General features: G+C 39.8%; 1 protein-coding gene across 2 annotated transcripts in view; it reads left to right on the top strand.

Annotated features, from left to right (window-relative positions):
* bmper (BMP binding endothelial regulator) overlaps positions 1-19,693 on the top strand; it is a 33,050-nt gene extending 13,357 nt beyond the window's left edge. For both annotated transcript variants that reach the window (XM_085292479.1, XM_085292478.1), the window contains 14 exons: positions 3,314-3,413; positions 6,485-6,567; positions 7,172-7,262; positions 8,307-8,389; positions 9,517-9,616; positions 9,974-10,083; positions 10,172-10,306; positions 10,772-10,876; positions 15,089-15,134; positions 15,862-16,031; positions 16,740-16,941; positions 17,399-17,741; positions 17,915-18,045; positions 18,440-19,693. In XM_085292479.1, coding sequence (XP_085148605.1) covers positions 3,314-3,413; positions 6,485-6,567; positions 7,172-7,262; positions 8,307-8,389; positions 9,517-9,616; positions 9,974-10,083; positions 10,172-10,306; positions 10,772-10,876; positions 15,089-15,134; positions 15,862-16,031; positions 16,740-16,941; positions 17,399-17,741; positions 17,915-18,045; positions 18,440-18,621 — 1,881 coding nt within the window. In that variant the 3' untranslated portion in view covers positions 18,622-19,693. The remainder of the gene's footprint in view (positions 1-3,313; positions 3,414-6,484; positions 6,568-7,171; positions 7,263-8,306; positions 8,390-9,516; positions 9,617-9,973; positions 10,084-10,171; positions 10,307-10,771; positions 10,877-15,088; positions 15,135-15,861; positions 16,032-16,739; positions 16,942-17,398; positions 17,742-17,914; positions 18,046-18,439) is intronic.
* The last annotated feature ends 2 nt before the right edge of the window (positions 19,694-19,695 follow it).

Here is a 19,695-nt window from a genome sequence, read left to right as displayed (position 1 = left end):
AACCCTGTTGGCACAGCTCAGGACTATTTGTCCATTCGAGAAATCTTTAATGTTCATAAAAAAGTGAAGAACTGAGAAGTATTTACATTTTGTTCACTTTTAATAACTTAAGTGTCAAAAGTGATCATCAAAACTATTTTCCAAGTCAAAAAGATTAATGACAAAAAACATCTTCCAATGGAGTACATGACCCGTAGTCACACTATATTTTAAACTGTACTAATAAAAGATTATTGGCCTTCATGGACATAGACAAAAAAAAAAAAAAGGAAAATATTCTAGAAGAACGTAGTTTTCACAGGTTATTTAAACTGACAATAATGCTGATGGTGCACACCTTACTGGACCTTTCTATGTCATGCCTCGTGATCAGCATGTTTTTGATCAACAGTGTTCATTTACCACAATTTAAAGATCTGCACACAAATGCGTTCACTGTAAATTAGTTAAAGTGGAAGCCCTTGTAGTAGCATGTGCACAGAGAGAAACACAAACACAAAGCCATTATCACGCTCACTTTCTCTTTGTCTGACACACACACTTATGAGCATACCAGAGCTTTATCCCCCTCCACATGTCGAGGGGGTCGTCACTCTCCAACAGACGGTCGTCCAGTTGGCCAGCAATGGTGCCGTGGTGGTATGTCGAGTGTTTATAAGGTGTGGTGACCTGCTGTGACCTTTGACCTCATGACAAGATGGGTAGTGGTGGAGGAGGTCTACTAACATCACTTTCTGCTAATGAATGACTAAAGAGAGAGAGAGAGAGAAGGACATGACCTTGGAGGCTTTTGACCAAACTGTGAGATTTTAACGAAATCTTTCTATGTTTCTTTATTTGTTCCATTTTATTTTTGATTGCATTTTGGCAAACATCGTGTATATTCTACCCGACGGCAGTTTTTTGCATTTTTTTGCTGCTGTTGTTTGCCATCATAATCAAAGTCTGAAGCATCTCTTCATATGTTTTTATTTCCTTCCATGCTGCCTGTGCTGAGATCATTCTGTACCATAGAAACCAAATGTCATCCAAGACTTTTTGTGGATGTAAAAAAGTGCATTGTGCACTTTCCTGTTTTGTGTGACTGCATGATTAGTGATTCCCCAGGTTTCTTAGTCTGTGATGAAAATGTGCTCTTCTGGTTCCTTGCAGTACTTAAATACTAGGAAAACAGCAGCAAGCTGAGTGGAAATGCCATTTCCATTTCTCCTAATGCATTCATGACTTTACTTCAGGTTATGAACTTCTTTGTTTTTGTTGGAAAACCTGCACACAAGTCCAACCCTTGAAATGAACAGATAGCAAATTGCTTCCCTTGCTTTTGTTTGCTGCTTTTATTTTCAAGTGGTAAGGCCGAGCAGGACCTTTGTCTTCTGGATTAAGAACTGGTATATATGAAGGCTTTAACATATGGCTATTTTCATTCTCCCCTCATGACATATGGATGTTGGTGTTCTATTCGCTGCAGATCAGTATAGAAATCAAGGTGATCACTCAGAACAACATTGTTATTTTGCAGTGACCAACCCTCTAAGGGAGGGGTGTCAAATATAATGGCTGGGGACATAAAGTGTGAAGATGGGCATAAATTTTGGACTTTTAACTGTATTTTAATCTGTTGTATATTTCAAATCCCAAATCATGCATTGGTTGTTTTTTTTTAGTTTCGTGCTGCCGGATATTTGTTTCAGTGTTTAAAGCTGAAACTCTTTGACTGACTGACTGATTTGGTAAGGCCTGTTGCTCAGAGGTAAAATGCACATGGTTTTGTTCACTCACCATTGTGAATGACTGTTTTCTGTGATGTTCATCTGGGAAATCTCTCACCTCTGGTTTAAGATCAGGGCTGGGTTTATGGGTAAATGATGTTTTGACTGCTACGAGCCTACAAGTGTAGAAGAAATCCCACATCTAATCTGGGTGGATAAAACACACTGATTTGCCAGGGACACGGAGCAAAAATAAAAAAGTAATTAAGCCTAATCCACTGTCATTTAACTGTTGTATTCTCAAATCAACTTTTCCAGAATAAAGACGTGACGTTTGTCTTTCTTCCGCCCCTCTTTGTCTCTTTTCTTTCATGTGTTTCTCCTTGTCCTTCTAGCCTCTTTTACATCCTCTGTCCCTCTTTTCCATCTCCATTTCTCTCCTCCCTGCTCTTATGTCATGACATCATCTGTCCTCAGTGTGGTTGGGGTTTAGTTGGAGCACTGCAGCTATATTAAACCACACTGATATATTTTCGCCCTCCTTTGATCCGTTCTCGTTAGAGCCGCCCGCCACAGTGCTTACAGAGCCACGGGACCTGCCAGCCTCCACTTTATGAACCCTCACAGTGTGTAAAATAAAACACACGCAGCATGTGGATAAAATCTGCAATAAAAGCTGGGTGTGAAAGTAGAGTGAATTTTTAAAAAGCGCTGATTCTGTCCAGTCCTGCGGTGCAGTTATTGGTGATGACGGATACAGTGTGCAGTGTTTCTGAAGGTGACAGGAGGATTGTTGAACTGGTGTGAAAATTCACAGCTAAACTGTGAAGCCTGAGGCACTTTGTTATGTAGGAACTTTACCTGCAGCCTTTTCACATTAGATGAAGTTGACAGCAGAGAACGGAGATGGTATATTAGGTAAAGAGTGGTCCTAAACCACATACACACAAAAAATATTTATATTACAATTATCCTGAGTTTTAGCTTTACTCATTCCATGAGCATGTCTAGATGGATGAAAGTGTTGACCTTTAAAGACTGAAATATCAAAGCAATGTAAGATGGATGGCAGCGAAAAAATCAGAAGTGTTAACAGGATAAATAATTCCTGGTTTTAGTCTCTTTAGGGGCGGTTGATTTAAAAAGGATAAAATAATTCAAGACACATGTTGAGGTCACAAATTTAGACACTTTCACTTTATGATTTCAGAGTTAGTCAACGGGCTTAGGGTATAACAGACACACTGCTGACTCTATATTCATTCAATTTTGATACCTTAAACAATGCACGTGTTCACCGTGAGGAATTGTAAAGCCGAGATATTTTGGTACTTGTGGGAGAAAAAAAACAGTTTGCCAGTAATAATCACGCCTTGGATTTTGGCAAGTACATTATTTATATTTCTCCTTAATCTTCTTCAGCAAATTTAACATTTGAATCCTTGACTTTATGATGGTATTATATCCCATTTTAATTTCCACAGAGAGAAATAACAGCCAGAGAAATCTGTGAGAAAGTAAAAATTGGGATGAAAGTAAAAGGAGAAAAATGTTGGAAAAATATAACCCTGGGTGTTGTTTTCTTCTCTCTGTCTCTTTTGCAGGACGGTAAAGCAGACTGTAAACAGGAGAAATGTCCACTTGTCTCAGAGGACTGTGCTCTGGTGGTGAAACAGACTGGAGCTTGCTGTGAAAGGTGTAAAGGTAAGACAAGCAAGTGGACAGAGGTCAGGCGACAATAAGAGAATACCTGTGCGCCTTTGCTTTTTTATATTTATTGTAAAGCTATGTATGCCTGCAGGTCCTCTGTACTAATGGGAGACACTGGAAATATAGAGATGCTAATCTCACGCACACACAGACCCTTCGGGGACTACTTTATCTCACCGTATCCTAACAGCGAGGCCTATATTAGGAGAGCATGTGAGAGTAAAGCTTCATTATTTACCTCACATAAAAGCCACATATACACAGTTGCACTACAAGGAGACTGTGCTGCTGCTGAAGGGGTTCACTGCTGGGTTTACAGCCCACAAAAATACAGTTGTTTTTATGAGGCAGGAACTCCTCTATATACCTTCCTTCTTCATCCTCTGTGTACGGTTTTAGTCACTTCACATCAGCCTAATTAAACTGGGCATTTTAACAAAAACCCTTTCCGTGCACATTTATGTACTACATTTAAGACAAACAGATACATGCATTCAGGCTAAAACAGAGACATAATGCTGAAGCAATCATCAAACCTAAATTCCAACTGCACACTGTAGCTACATAAATATATCATTTACAATTGTAAGCTCTGACTTGTTGTATTTTTTGCCCTCTTTAGAATTAAAAGATCTGTATTGGACAAAGTAAGCCACTGTAGCTGATTTTTGCATAGCTGTAGAGCTTCAACATCCAGCAAGTATAAAAGGAACCGAATCTTTAGTTCCCACTGTACTGGCTTAGACACTTAACCTCTATAAAAACCCAAAAGGGGACCCTTAAACAAAGTCTGCACTACGATGGCTTCCCTTACTTTTTCTGTGCTTATGAAGCTCATGTGGCTCTGCGGAAATACATAAACTGTCACACCTACCTCCCAGCTCTCGGCAGGGAGGGGGCCCTTTTGTTTGCGGTTCGCCATTTTACGACACGGCACTTCGTTAAGAGAGACAGAACATGCTCGACTCGGACATGGAAAGCCCCACGTCACCACAGCAGTCGGTGTTAGTTTTAGTTGTGTGGTTAAGTTGTAGCCACTGTGATCAAATTTAGGACTGCTTTGTGTCTTTGCTTTTTAAAACACACTAATTCCTAGATGTCATATCACCATTTTCTCACTTTTATGAAATCATGCCGACAGTTAAAGAGAATCACAGCTTGACTGCATCAGTTTATTGGGAACAGCTTTATAAAGCGGCTTTAATTAAGGCGTTTATATATGCAGCAGTGTAATAGCAAGTGCACTTGAGATTGAAAAATACGTATTTTTAGGAGTATAGCTGTCAGAACTTCCTCGGCAGCCTCACCAAACAAACACAACTGTCACCAGGTTTTGACTAAAACAGTCATGTAAAATCGAAAGTTTCCACAGGACTTTAAACATTCTCTTCAGCGGGGATACCCTTACTGCTAGCAGCCAGTCAGTGATAATCAAATGCAGTTGATCAACTGATCATCATCACTTTACTGGTTCAGAGCATTCAGGTGTGTGTTAACACAATGCCACAGCCTTCCCAGGACTGGATGGTTCAGTAAATCCTTCCCACCATCTTATCGTACAATTCAAGACTTCTGCAACACTGTTCTTTGGACAGATGAGACCAAAGTGGAGAGCCATAATCCACAGGGCAACAGTTGGCTAACACCAGAAAAGAGAATATCAGCACAAAAACCTCATACCAACTGTCGAGCACAGTGGTCAAGGGGCAATGTTTTAGGTTTGTTTTTTCAGCCACAGGGACCAAAGCTTCTGAGTCACAGCATGGACTGTGTTTTTCACATGAGTGTTCTTCTACATATTGGTATACAAATGCAAAAGTGCTTCTTTCTGACAGCCGTCATATTTATGCAGTATATTAACAGTTTGAGTGTTTTGCCAGGGTATTGGTCTCTGTGGGTTCTTGTACTCGTACTAATAAAATATATACTGTACATCTTCCTGCTGCAGTATTACAGTATCACAGGGTTTAGTTTACACTGAGGAAAGTAGATCAATGGGTGTGATCAGGTTTCATTGTATGGAAAGTTCTATATTGATCTGAACCCACTTTCTGCAAATGGGATGAAATGAATAGGCTATTCATTTAGAGTTGAATAGACAGCTGCTGACAGCTCAGAGGGCGACTCATCCAAGTATATGAGGAAGAGATCAGTGTGTACACACTGAATTTAACATTAAACTGAAAGAGAGTTTAAATATTCACATCATATAATCAGATGTGGTTATTTTTAGACTCGAGACTTTAAATTAGATTTAAGTCACAAAAATGAAGACTTGACTTTGACCTCACACAGCTGTAATATTTGACCTCCTTGATATTTTAATGCATCTTACAATGAAAACTTAGATGAAACTTTGGCTACCAACAACAAAGAGAGGGAAAAGAAACAATATATAAAGCTAATTGAAACATGTCTACCAGATGTTCTTAGTCACTTCCGTGAGCTTTGGCCAAGATTAGAACACAATTTATTTTTCTACATTAGAAATGACACCGCTATAAACCTATGAACATTTTGCAGGGCTGTAGTCATAATTATGATTACTGCTTTCTCATTTTCCAATCTAAAATCTAAGTTTTCAGATTAAGAAAATTTTCTTTGCATGGCAGAAAAATTAAAGCATTTGCAGAAATTGAAAATGTATGCTTTCTGTTTCCCAAAAAATGAATTCACAGAAACATTGGCAGGAAAGTGAATGTTCCTCCAGTAGATCATTTGCATGGATAGTTTGCATTTCTACACTGGGACCAACGTTCTGGGAGATTAAAAAAGTTATCTTTACTATCTGAAGGATGGCAGTCTTAAATTCCCTTTGTCAAAATAACAAATTGGAAAAAAGTTTGGTCATTTGCCATAAAATGACTTTGGCTTCTCCAAGCCGTCTTCTCGGCCACAAGCTACAAGTGAAATGCGTCTGAAGTTGTAGGTATTTTAGAAATTACACATCCTTGAAATTTAGAAACTACTTGAAACACAATTAGAGCAACTGAGCTCTTGACATTGTTCCTGTTCCCCAGCTTCTCCCTTGTCTTCCAAGTTAAGGTTATATTTTTCTCTCCCAGGTTGTACGTTAGATGGATGCTCCTATAACAGTTCAGTATCCTGGACCACCTCCACGAAACCCTGCATAACAAGACGTTGTCAGGTGTGTATATGCGCTGACTGACCAAGCTGCACTGTTAGCAGATGAGAGGTAATGGAAGCAAAGCTCGGGCTTCGAGTTGAAAGCACTGATCCCAAATCAGATGTGAAAAACACACAGACATGTTGTTAGCAAGAAGGCATAATGCTAGAAGAGTGAAGGATGGGAAAAAAAGGAAAAGGGTTGGGAAAAGGAAAAGGCAGGGAAGTAAACAAAGACACTGAAGGAAAGAAAGTGAGTAGCCATGGAAGAAAACAAAACAAGTATGAGAACTGAGGGATGGAAGAAAGGAAATAAGCCAGAAAGATTAAGAAGAAATGTGGAGTAAGCACGAACAGGTCTGGAAAACTGCTCAAAAGAGGTATGGATAAAAAAAGGAACAGGCAGCACTGGACAGAAGGAATTCAGGTAAGTAGGAAAAACATAGTGAGGAGGAACAGAATCAAATAGAGGAAGCAGAAGCAGAGGAAAGATATATGTATAGCAAGAAAAGGAAGGCAATATGGTGGAACAATAAGCTTTAAAGTAGCAGCATTAAAGATACATTAACATGTTACTTATAAAGATGCACAAACTGAAGAAAATATTTTCCACTTGGTTGTGACAGGAAGGTGTCATCACTGAAGCAGAAGTTCAGTGTGTCATCCACTGCAAAAACCCCAAAAACCACCCAAAGAAGTGCTGCCCCACCTGCCCCGGTGAGTATGAATTTTAACACAAGTGTAGCCTGGAAACATTTGGGGGTTCAGTTTTATTTCTACTGTACATGCATAGATTCTGTTTATTCATTTTCTTTATATCCACATTAGTGGAGTTAAGGTTTAATTTAATTCAGTTAAATTCAATTTAATTTATACAGCACCAAATCAAAACAACAGTCACCTCAAAGCACTTTATATTGTAAGGTAGACCCCACAATAATACATACAGAGATAAACCCAACAATCATATGATCCCCTATGAACAAGCACTTTGGTGACAGTGGAAAGGAAAAACTCCTGTTTAACAGGAAGAAACCTCCGGCAGAACCCGGCTCAGGGAGAGGCGGCCGTTTGGCTGAAAGGAAACCCAGAAATGAAATATTTATAGATATTAAACAGGAACTGATAACAAGCTTAATAGTTAAGATAAAGTAAAACAAATTCAGGATGTGCTCAGCAATTTCAGAAGGTCGAAGCCAGGGGCGCTACATTTATGTCATATCTCTTTGTCTCTTTTTCTTTCTCTTTCTGGAAATGTATTAACTAGCATTAAGCCCAAAGCTTCCTGTAGTTGATGAGGAAAATTTAAACAATAGTTATGAATTTCTCTTAGCTCTCTGGTCAAAAAAGAAGAGGAACCTCATGCAGTTTGTTGTGATTTTGAACTACATTTTATTTGACCTGAAGAATGGGAGAGAAAAAGATTAGAGTTGATGAAACAGGATCTTTTATCTTATTTCATAATAGAGTTTTTATTTATTTATGAGATATGACAAATTCCACTTATGTTGAAATTGGGAGTAACATTTTTGGACTTGCCAATGTGCGCAAACAGTCAACATACTTGCACTGCAGTTTTTTGAATTCTGACTTAATGTGTATTTCTTCTGCTGGTAGAAGGGTCTGTGTCTGTGGCTGTTGTCTATATTTAAATCACTTTAAAAGTGCAGTAATAAAAGCTTCAGGTGAAGAGGCAAAAGATTTGTGTGAACATGAGTGGATTAAAAAATAATTTGTTTGGTATAACGTATTTCCCTGCAGGTTGTATCTTTGAGGGTCGTCTATATAAAGAGAATCAGGAGTTCAGTCCAGAAGGGAAACCTTGCATCAAGTGTACCTGCACTGTGAGTACACATACCCTCTACTTACACCCCCCTCTGAGCAAAGCAGGGGCTCTGTCCCACCAGCTGGTTAGTGTTGGACTCTCCTGGGAGTCACAAATTTTTGGTTGGAACAACATCCCTTTCCTTGGTTTTTCCCCCATAACTTCTTTGCTCTCTCTCACTCTCTCTCTCTCTCTTACACACACACACACACACACACACACACACACACACACACACACACACACACACACACACACACACACACACACACACACACACCTACCTTAGATAAACAAACCCTACAGGTTTGTCCATAAACACATTAAAGCATTAATGTGCTGACACCTAGTTTGAGAACCTGTAAGCTTTTAACACATGTACACACATACAGAGGTGTTTCCCAAATAGAAATCAGCATGCTGTTACTAATCGTTCTGTTAAATTTTCTGTTTTGTCTTAATTAAAAAAATAATATGAATAACCAATTGTCAACATAAATATAACTACACTGAATTTACTTTGTCCTGTGATATCCTGTCACACTCTGGGTTAGCCTCCAGACCACCTGTGACACTGAACTGGACAAATAAGATAAGATAAGATAAGATAACCTTTATTAGTCCCACATGTGGGAAATTTGTTTTGTCACAGCAGGAAGAAGATGGATGGATTTTCTGGGTTTTAAAATGTACTTTTGTAGCCATCAAGTAGAGAAATATGGCAGTGTATGAAGTCTTATTTTATGGGGGCTAAAGACAGTTATCTATTTGTTGTTGTTGTCTAATTGTTATTGGCCTCTGTGAAAAGAATTCAGGGACAGAAAACCAGTTATTGATTCTGCGGGTAACTACGTTCAAACATTAGCTGTGTACTAACTCGGCTCTTGTGCTAATAAAACTGAACCAAAATATCCAGACTTTACACTGATGAAGGCTTTGTACCAAATATCTAAGCGTATTTCACAAGTCAGATGTGAGTACCGTAGTTTGCAAAGGTAATATGAAGTCACACATTCAACCACACACCCCCTTTTCTGCTGATGCATGAAAGACTGAAAGATTGACAACAAAATTAAACAAATCACCTTCCTAGGAAAGTTTCATTCAAAGGTTAATTCTGCTGCTGTTATTCTGTTTTTGTTTCAGGGAGGCCGAACTCTCTGCACGAGGGAGGTGTGTCCCATCCTTTCTTGCCCCTCTCAGCTCACCCACACCCCGCCTGGACAGTGTTGTCCCAGATGTGTCGGTAAAGACTGGGAAATTCAATGATGGGGATCATAATGATGGGCAACACCACAAAACATAACTCCTGTTAAAATGAGGTGGCAGACATTACACAGCTGTGGCCAGAAGCATAGATAGGCAATGAAACATGTAATCTCCTTAGAGAAGGGGTTAATGCTGCTCCTAATAACCCTAAATATCTTTTTTATCCTCAGCCTCCATTAATTTTAATTTCATAACTTTAGTCATATCTTGCAGGGGAATTTTTTTGTTTTGCACTCATGGATGTCTGAAGCAGTCAGAATTTTATTTAGATACAACCAAATCAATTCCGTTTTTAATCCCCATTTTTCTCTACATGACTCTGTCTTTCCTCCAGGTCAGAGGAAGGTGTTCGATCTCTCTTTGGGAAGCTGTCTGTTCTACAGTCAGGTCTATGACAATGGCACCTCCTTTATACACGACAACTGTACCACCTGCACCTGCCAGGTATCAGCCTGAATAGCAAAGGCTTCATTAAACAAAGCAATGGTCAGTTAGTAAATTTAAAAAATCCTAATTCAAATAATCTTTCTAGAATTCCACTGTAGTGTGCAAGAAACGCTGCTCGCGGCAGGGAACTTGCCAAGGCAGCCACTGCTGTGAGGAGTGTCTGTCCTATGTAAAGGTGGAGGAGGTGAAGTACTGCAGAGTCCGGAACAAGATCTACAGGGTAAGAGCAGGATGGATGAATGGATGGATGGATGGATGGATGGATGGATGGATGGATGGATGGATGGGTGGATTATGGAGTGGGATGATGGTAACGGTTAGCTCTGTTGCCTCCTTGTTAAAATCTTTTTGGTGGCTGAGACCTTTCTGTGTGGAGCATGTTTCCTGTGTGACCCTCAGACTCAGACTTCTCACAGCTCTGAAGACATGCACGTTAGATACATTGGTGATTCTATAGAGGCTGTAGGTGTGAATGCATGGTAGCTAAAATGTGACTAAAGTTCCATGTGCAAGAATTGGTAAAGTAGTGGCTTAAAGCACTCTGAGTGATCAGAAAGACTACAACAGCAAAGGATGAACGTATAGATAATACGTAGCTGTATTCTTGGGTATTGTTGGAATGATAAGTGCCTTTACGTCTTGATGGATGTTGTTCTAACCCTATTGTGTCTTTTTTCCTTTGCAGGAAGGAGACATGTGGTCATCAGTTAACTGTACTCTCTGTACTTGCATTAAAGGCAGCATTGAGTGTCAGCCCAAACAGTGTGTACCAATCACCAGCTGCCCCTCGGTGAGTGACACCAGTTGATCAATGGATTACATTTATTTATAGCGGTGTGTTATGTGCTGTTATGTTACCCTAGCTGCTTTTCGACTGTGTATTTGTCTTTTTAATTTCTTGGACTATAATGTTTGCAAAAAACACTGCAATCTCTAGTGAAGGCTGGGAGCAGTCAGTCATCCAAAGGTGATGGGGTGGGTGGAGATTTGGTGGCACAAACAAAAATACCTCATACCCCTGGTGGTTTAACCTACAACAACCCTGTCTTTGTCACTCCACTTTATCTGCTTTCCTTTTCTCCATCTGACCTGTCTCACACTCATACTTTACAGCCCATGACTAACTTCGTGATTCTCATTTCACATGCGTAACGCCTCAAAATGACAATACTGTCAAGATTTATCGGCAGTGCTGCCATAACCGACTCTCAATTTCAACAGGTTCACCTCAAAATGCAGGTGTAGAGTATCAGCTTGAATCAAAACATTGAACATGTCATGTAAAAATGTATCCTCTTTTTTACATGACATATGCAAGAAATAAGCAAAATAACTATAAGGGTATATCAAAGAGTAACACAGCCTGTTGCATAAAGAGGTCTCAATTAGTGCACTGTAACACAGCTGAAATGTGGCATTAGCTGGGAACTCGGGGAACTGCTGGCAAGAGAAGGGTCTATGGTGCGTTCACCTGTTGCAGAGGTCGCTTTGAGGTTATCTGTCGTGCGTTTCGTGATGGAGTGGATTCCTGGCATGCCGGTGGCTGTCACGCAGTCAAAGCCGGTGTCAATGTTGGTCTAAGTTCACACGCTTCCAGTGGTTACAACGAGCCCTCACCTGTTGTTTGCGGTCAGAACAGGCACAGTGCCGTTGGTGGTCCACATTCAGTTTTGTCTCCAGAGAAAAAGCAGTTTTATAAGTCACTTTAAATGTGGAAGAGGGCAAATAGTTTTTTAAGGACTGTAGCTTCAATGTTGAAAAAGTGCAGTGAATGCAGCAGCCATTCTTTTTAGTGGCCTGCAGGGGGCGACTTTTCTGGTTGCTAAAAAAAAAAAGCCAGATTGTTGAAATGTTTGTAAGAAAATGACCCTCCTGCTTCCTTGATCTGTGATCCTAGTAAACACTTTTGTGATTCCTCTATGGTCTCAGTCACAAGTTTCTAGTCTTACTGATTGCAAAATAATGTAGATGTTTTGATGACATACTCATCAAAAAAGGAGAAAAAAAGGAAACCACAGAGGGAGATTGGCAAGTTGCTGCCATATGAATGTGTATTGTATTTCTGTTTCCATCGCTGGCGTCAGACAGGTGTTTTACAGTGTTTTTTTTTTTTTTAAAACATCTGTAACTCCCGTAACTCCTTAACCTCATGCTCAATTGAAAGAATTCCAAAACTTCCTGAAAGCACAGACTCGGCGATTTTCTCAAGTACTGCCCCGCAAAGACGAAGGTTGGTTGAGAGAAGAGAGAGTGAGGGGAGAAAGAGCTCAACAGAAAACAGAACTTTTTATCTGTTTTCTTTTGATCTTTTGGGGTTCTTTTTTGGGGTTTTTTTTCTTTTTCCTGTTTTCTGTGTTATTTGCTAAGTACTGAATGTGGGCCTTGCTTGGGATTACTGTAATGACCTTTATATCACTGAAAATAACAGTTTCTGCTTTCAGAAACCACTGAAATTTTGTGGTTGCACAAATGGTGTAAGAGTTATGGTAGTTTGACGTAAAAGTTTAACCTAAAACCTATGGGAGCACAGATGCTCCAGTCGGTTTTAATGGGTTAAATCCGGCACTTTCCTAACTAGTAAGTGATTTCACAGTGGCTGTCTTTTATATACAGTTAAAGTCTCTATTCTTAACATATTAATGCACTTTTTAGAGCATTGACACAACATTGAGACAGTATGTGACATCACTTTTTGAGAGCTGTATAAGAAAAAACAACATGAAAGAAGTGACACAGGAAAAAGTTACCCAGATGCATGTAGTTGTATGTAAAGGAATGCAAAAGGATGTAAACAGATTTTCAGTGGGGAATATATAGCACGATATCGGATAACACGTGTGTGCTGCATTGTGAGGTTGATATCAGTGAGTGAAATCGGACACTTCAGGACCAGTGGAGAGGTTACCGCTAACCCCCTGGGTTGACTTTTCTGCTCTTTACATAAAGTAAACATAATTTCTTGTAAAAATATGTTGATATTAAGCATAATTTGTGAATTTATTAAATTCTGATTGCAATAAAATTGTTGCAATGTTTCTCTTATGAAAATGTTTCTCTTATAAAAATACAAAGTCAGGTTTGATTTGTAGGCAGGTGTTTTAAACAATCTGTCCCACAGTTTAATAACAATGAAAAATCTGACATTTGCACTATTCTTGATATGAAAAGATATTAGTAAATGTAATCTAGTGTGGCTTATCACTCTCACAGAGGTCATTACAGTCCACATTACCTTCAAAACACACACACATACCTCACGCATACTCTTTCCCATGCCATCATCCTGCGGTCAGCAGCAGGTCGGCAGAGCGTGTGGGTCCCATTTGGAGACAGTGTGTCTCCGAACAGCCTTTTGTCTGTGTGGCATTTGAGTGACAGCAAAGAAGAGGTTCCCTATATTTAGGCCCCTGAAAACCAATCTCTGACACTGTGTGTGCCTGAATGAGTGTGTGTGTGCGTGTCCTTGTTTGTGTCATCAGTCTGTCAAAAGGCAGCCCTCTTCAAAGAGAGAGAGTGCCCTTTGTGCCGAGGTTAGGACTCTGGAGTCTGCATTGAGGGTACAGAGAACTTCTTTATGAGATGACAGATGAGTGGTGTGTGTGTGTGTGTGTGTGTGTGTTTGTGTATGTCTGGAAGACAGGGGGAAAAGACTGCGTATACGTTTATATGTCTATTTGTGAGGACTGGTTCCAGTTTTAGACCTTGGGAGAGGAGTCATTTTTCAAAAGGGAGGGTATTTGGTTAGTCTAGACTCAAAGGGTGGTTAACAGGGGTAGGGGCTGGGGTTAAAACATTTAGTTAGGCTGGTTAAGGTAGTTTTAAGGGGCAAGGAAGGCATTGTATCAGCGAAGGTCCTCACAAAGATAGAATTACATGTGTGTGTGTGTGTGCGTGTGAAAAAAAGGGCTTCCCTGAGGCAAAAAAACTAGGTGTGTGAAAGAGCCCTCTGATCTGCACTTTTGATGGAAGTTGAAACATACAGCGGACACACACACACACACACACACACACAGAGGGTCCTGTTACACAGACAAAGTTCAGCAGTTGAAGTTGGAGTATGTGTGTCTCTGAAACCTTCCTGGTGTTGCTGTGAACTTGTCAAAACGTGAACTTTTCCTGTATCGCCATCTTTCATGTAACTTCTGTTACCTCTGCTTGAATGACAGCACAAAATTAGAACTGTTGATAATCTCTACCAACAAAAATGGGAAATATATATCGTTTGACCACCAGTACTTGGTTCTCAACTGTGTGGAAACAAGACTTTAAATTAGAGGAAAAAGAACAAGTTAAAATATTATGAGAGATTATTAGTAATAGTCATCATATTCTAAGTCATACATTATAATACTGTATTTTATGTGGCAGACCTACGTTCAATAACAGGGGTCCATCAGGAATCAACTCCAACTACTATTTTTCTTCCCAATGTGATGTTTATGTAAAGTTTGGTCAGAAGGTTCCTTTGCGCGTGCGCCATTAGCATCCTGCCTGCTGTAACCTACAATTTCCTTCGGGATTAATAAAGTATTCTGATTCAGATTCTGTTTTATTTTACTGTTTTTATTTATTTTTACTTTAGGCCTACTTTGTTAGTTTTCTTGCATTTACAAAACTCTGATCTTCTTTTTCTCCCAAATACAGAAAACTAGGAATAATCTGACTTAGTGATCTGTGATCAGTAGAAGAAAGTTTAACAAGGGCAAAAAAGTTAATGGTTTTTAGAAATATTTATCAAAAGAGAAACTTTTTTCCTGGACATTCTGATTCGTGTACAGTTCGGTTGAAATTTGTAAACTGCAAAGCTAGTCAGAAGCATAACAGTTTTTTCTTATTGTAATTTTCTTTTAGGTTTTTATTCCATGTGTCTATGCTTTGCTCGTGACACTGCTCCACATTCTGTCAAAACAAGTTTCCTTGCCACATTCAGGCTTCTTGTCATCTTCCCTTAATTCCTCTGTCAGTTATCTAATCCAGTGTTTCTGTGTCTGTTCTCTTGCAGAATAAAATCCTGAACAGAACTGGCTGCTGCCCAGTTTGCACTGAAAGTGAGTAAGTCCTTCTCCACCCTCCACACAGTGATTTGTGGGATTCTCACTGCAGTGTCTTCTAATCTATATATCTAGGGAAGCCCTTTAATTTGAGCCCATCAAAGTCTTAAAATATCTCAAATATATTTATATATATATATTTTGTTTGTGGCTGCACAAGAATCAGAGTTATTGATACTGAATGTTTAGAAAGCTAATTATACTTCAGAACCTATGAATTGTTCTTTTTATGAGCAATAAAAAATAAAATCTCATTCTGGCCTCTGCAGTTCACTTGAGTATTCCCCGTGAACTTCAGTCCAGACTGTGGTTTACCCTTTGGGTCGTTTTACTTTAGCTTTTGGCTTCAAACTGCAGCAAAAAAATCCCCCAAAATGTTCTATTTCAGGACTACAAATACTCCATAAACCCCACTTGTGTATAATATAGAGTTTAGATTTAGCTGGTCAGGCAGATGTATTACCACAGTGAGTCACATTAGTGCCACATATTTCAGCATTTATCGTAAATAATTTTTCCGCTGTTAGCTGTCAGATTTCAACATGTATCCTTTTTTATAAAGTGCTTAACTTTGGGTTGCCTCTTGCTGTCCAGGGACCTACTGCTGTTCCAAAGTTCATGTTTTAGGTCACTGAGGTTAAAAAAGGCATTTGCTTTCTTTGACTTCTTTCTATTTTTTTGGTTAAACATATCAAGAGCTTTCTTTTTCTTTGTCCTACTTCAGAGCCAGGCGTGTGTACAGTCTTTGGCGACCCTCACTACAACACCTTTGACGGCAGGACCTTTAACTTTCAGGGAACTTGTCAGTATGTTCTGACTCGTGATTGTGGTAGCATTCCCTCTGGAGGGCCTGGGAATAACATCAACCTCAACAGCCCAGACTCGAGCTTCACGGTAAAATGGAAGGGTATCACTTCATAATATAGCCCACAACTGAGGGCATACTTCCTCTGTAATTAAATGGAATTTGAGTGTATATACAGGAAACAAATAAATAATTATATTGTAAGTAAATTTAGATATTGGGTTGGTAATTTTAAGTAGTGTGCAATTTCATGGTAATGCTGGAGGAAAACAAACCATATTTCCCCATCTTATATCATAAGCATGCTGTACTTTTCAGGCCGCAGGCCTTATTACAGAGCGTATTAATCTTTATTTTATATTTGTTATATTGATGTGCATGCTGGATGTCCTATTATTCAATTATTCATTTATCTTACCAACTTACAACAAAAAAAATAAATACAGTCAAAATGTTACAGTACAATGATGGAACTTGATGGTTTTCTTTCACCATCACTGGTCAAATATAATTTTCAAAAGGAGTGAAATACCTGAAAGTTAGGCCGGGTTAAGCTGTATTATAGTATGTTATTGATGGAATTTAGAATACACTAGGATTTGATAAAATGTGTACTCAGAATGGGATGAAAAAAATTGGGAAACTGCTCATCTCTGCTGACCTCTCTGCTGACTTTTTTCACACATTAGAAACCAAAAGCAGCTGAAATTTTATAAAGACATCAGGACCTCTGAGACCTCAATAGATCCTGAGTTGTCCTGTTTTATTGGCTTTTAATCTCATTACTTTGATTTCAGGTGTTGGTGAAGAATCACGCCCGGAGGACTCGCTCCTTCTCCTGGACTCAGTCTGTCGAGGTGAAGCTGGGTAGTTTGATCCTCAGCCTGCACCAGCACTTAACGGTACGGAAGAATGGTACTCGCATCGCCCTGCCCTACCATGGTCCTGGGGTGCATGTAGACCTGGATGGATACCTGCTCAAACTCACCACCATTGCAGGTCAGTATACGTCTTTCTGATCCAAGTTTTTAAATCAGCAAATATTGACCTCTATTTGTGGTCTCAGCTGAAGGTGAATTAATCATTGGAGAGTTCTTGATAAAATATGGCATGGCTCAGTGAGTGGAGCCTGGTTTTCCATGTATGATCGTCTATTTAACATTCTGTGTGGACCTTTCACCTGATTTGGTCTGACTGTACCTGTGTGTGGCCTTCTGTTAAGCATCAGCAGAAGCGCAGGAGTCTTCTGCCCTCTCATGCCACCCAAATAAAATATGCAGAAAGGTTATTATGAATTTTTTGTCCAAAATTAAAGCAGCTTTAAGAATAACAGCACAAACTTTGCAGATGAAAACCACATATCTGAAAAATTAGTTGATAATTTGAAATCATTCTTTTACAAGAGATGGTTACAAATAATAAAGATTTTGTTTCTAACCTCCACCTTTTTCTGCAGGTCTGGAGATCACATGGGATGGTGACAGTTTTGTGGAGGTTGTAGCTGCTCCTCATCTGCGTGGGCGCCTCTGCGGCCTTTGCGGCAACTACAATGGCCACAAGCGTGACGATACCATAGGCGGTGACGGGCAGTTCAAGTTTGACGTGGACGAGTTCGCAGAGTCATGGAGGGTCGAGGGAAATGAGGTTTGCACCAAACATCACCCGCCTCGCAGGCCGACTTCATTCCTGTGCCCCGGCAGCGTTAAAGTCAAGTTCAGGGCTCACCGGGAGTGCCAGAAGATAAAATCGTGGCTTTTTAGTAAGTGCCACAGTGTGGTGGACTTCGGGTCTTTTTACAGGTGAGGAGAAATCTCAAGTGACAACTTAATTGTTAAAGTGCCAAACACTGTAGCTTGTCACACGTATCCATTTCTCTGTCCTACCATAACCATACTTGTATGAGGCTTTCGGTAAAATCTTTTTTCATTACGGGAACTTAATCTTAAACAAAACCAAATTCTGCCCTCTTTAGGTCGTGTGTGACGGACATGTGTGAGTGTCCAGTCCATAAAAACTGTTACTGCGAGACCTTCATCGCCTACAGCAGAGCCTGTGAGAGGGAAGGTGTGCCCGTACTTTGGAAAGCCGAAGCTGCTTGTATGGGTGAGTGGCAACACTCATAAATCGCAGAGCATTCTGAGAAGTGCTCTTGACTATTAGAGCCAGTCTTAATGACACCAGATTTGGCTTTTTGTTTTTTGTTTAAAGAAAATTCTGCTCACTTCTGAGCAAACCTGACACTTACTGCAGCTGCCATTCCAGTTCATAGTACTCCCTTTTAGAGAAGTAGAAAAGGATTTACCTTATGTATGCTTAAATTCCCTCTTTTGCATGATATTATCGTTCAACCTTGATAAAATGAACAGTATGCATTGGGTTTGGTATGAGTGCATGAGAAACAGCTAATTCCAATGAGAAGCTGCTGAGAATCTGCTCACATTGACATAATCAAGTCCTAACTTTTTCCCCTCTTTCTACCTTTTCTTCCTCTCATCAGCCACCCAGTGTAAACACGATGCAGTGTACGACACCTGTGGTCCAGGCTGCACCAAAACCTGTGACAACTGGAATGAGATCGGACCGTGCCGTAAGCCGTGCGTGGCCGGCTGCCACTGCCCCGCCAACCTGGTGATGTTCCAGGGACGGTGCATCAAACCCACAGCATGCCCTGGACGGTGACCCCTATGAGCTGGGGGAAGGGGACTGAAGGGAGGGTCATCTGAACTAAAACTAAGGGTCCAAACTAGCAAAGCAGAGTTTGGGAAGACACTAAAGGGTCTCAAGTTGACAGATAAGATGCAACAAGGTACTCAGGGTCCATAACTTCACAAGGAAGTACGCTGTCGTGACTTAGATGCCAGCGATCCAAACAATGGTGACGGACTGAAGGGAAACTCAGATGATCATCTGATCACGGAGCGTTCGATTTCTGACTTCCTCTCGCCTCTTTGTCACACTGTTACTACACCAGTCGCCACCAATTACAGTTTTGGAGAATAAAAACTAAAATCTCAAGCGACAACTTAAGTGGCATTTGGAGATTTTACAACTCACGAATTACAGGAACTACGGCATGTTGCCATGGACCCTCAGGGAACAGTCTGGGGCCAGCGGACTCCTCTTAGAGCCAACATGGCGACTGAGTTTCTCTCGCAAACACATTAAAGTGACCAACAGAGCATCTGCATTTGGAATAGTGAGATTCAAAGTCAAAGAGAAACTCGGATTCATCATATCAAAACTGAACTTATCATCTCTATTCCATCATTTCATACTGTAAGCTAGCCAGATTTATATGAAAGACAGACAAGCTTTTATATAATTATTGTTCTAATTATTAATATTATTGCTATTATTTGTTGTTGATGTTAATTTATATATCAGTCAAATGAAATGTTGTAGCAAGAGCCAGAATCATGAATATAATTGTGTTATAAATGATTTAAAGGGAAACAAAAGCTATTTATATATTTGTTGTGTATTTTTTGTTACTGTTTGAAGAGAAATGCCCAAATGTGACTCAGCTGTTGCACCATCGCAGGGATTAAGTACTGTATTGTATTATGCTCAGTGTACAGGTTGTAGTGGTTAGTAAACTGAAGGTGTTCGTGAAAGCATATGTTTCACTTGACGATAATTATTTAAGACCAGCAATATAATCTTTTCTCGAAGTTCATTTTTGACTGTCGTCCTTCCTCTATGTAGTGCTGGAGAAAAATCGAGATTACGGCTGCTAGTTCAATTCCCAAAAGA

The sequence above is a fragment of the Mchenga conophoros genome, linkage group LG11, assembly GCF_057382185.1.
Source record: "Mchenga conophoros isolate Kocher_MC1m ecotype Shallow Benthic linkage group LG11, M_conophoros_male_GT1.1, whole genome shotgun sequence".
NCBI classification, from domain to species: domain Eukaryota; kingdom Metazoa; phylum Chordata; class Actinopteri; order Cichliformes; family Cichlidae; genus Mchenga; species Mchenga conophoros.
The sequence above is the reverse complement of the archived record's forward strand: the minus strand, read 5'-3'. Positions and strand labels throughout refer to the sequence as shown.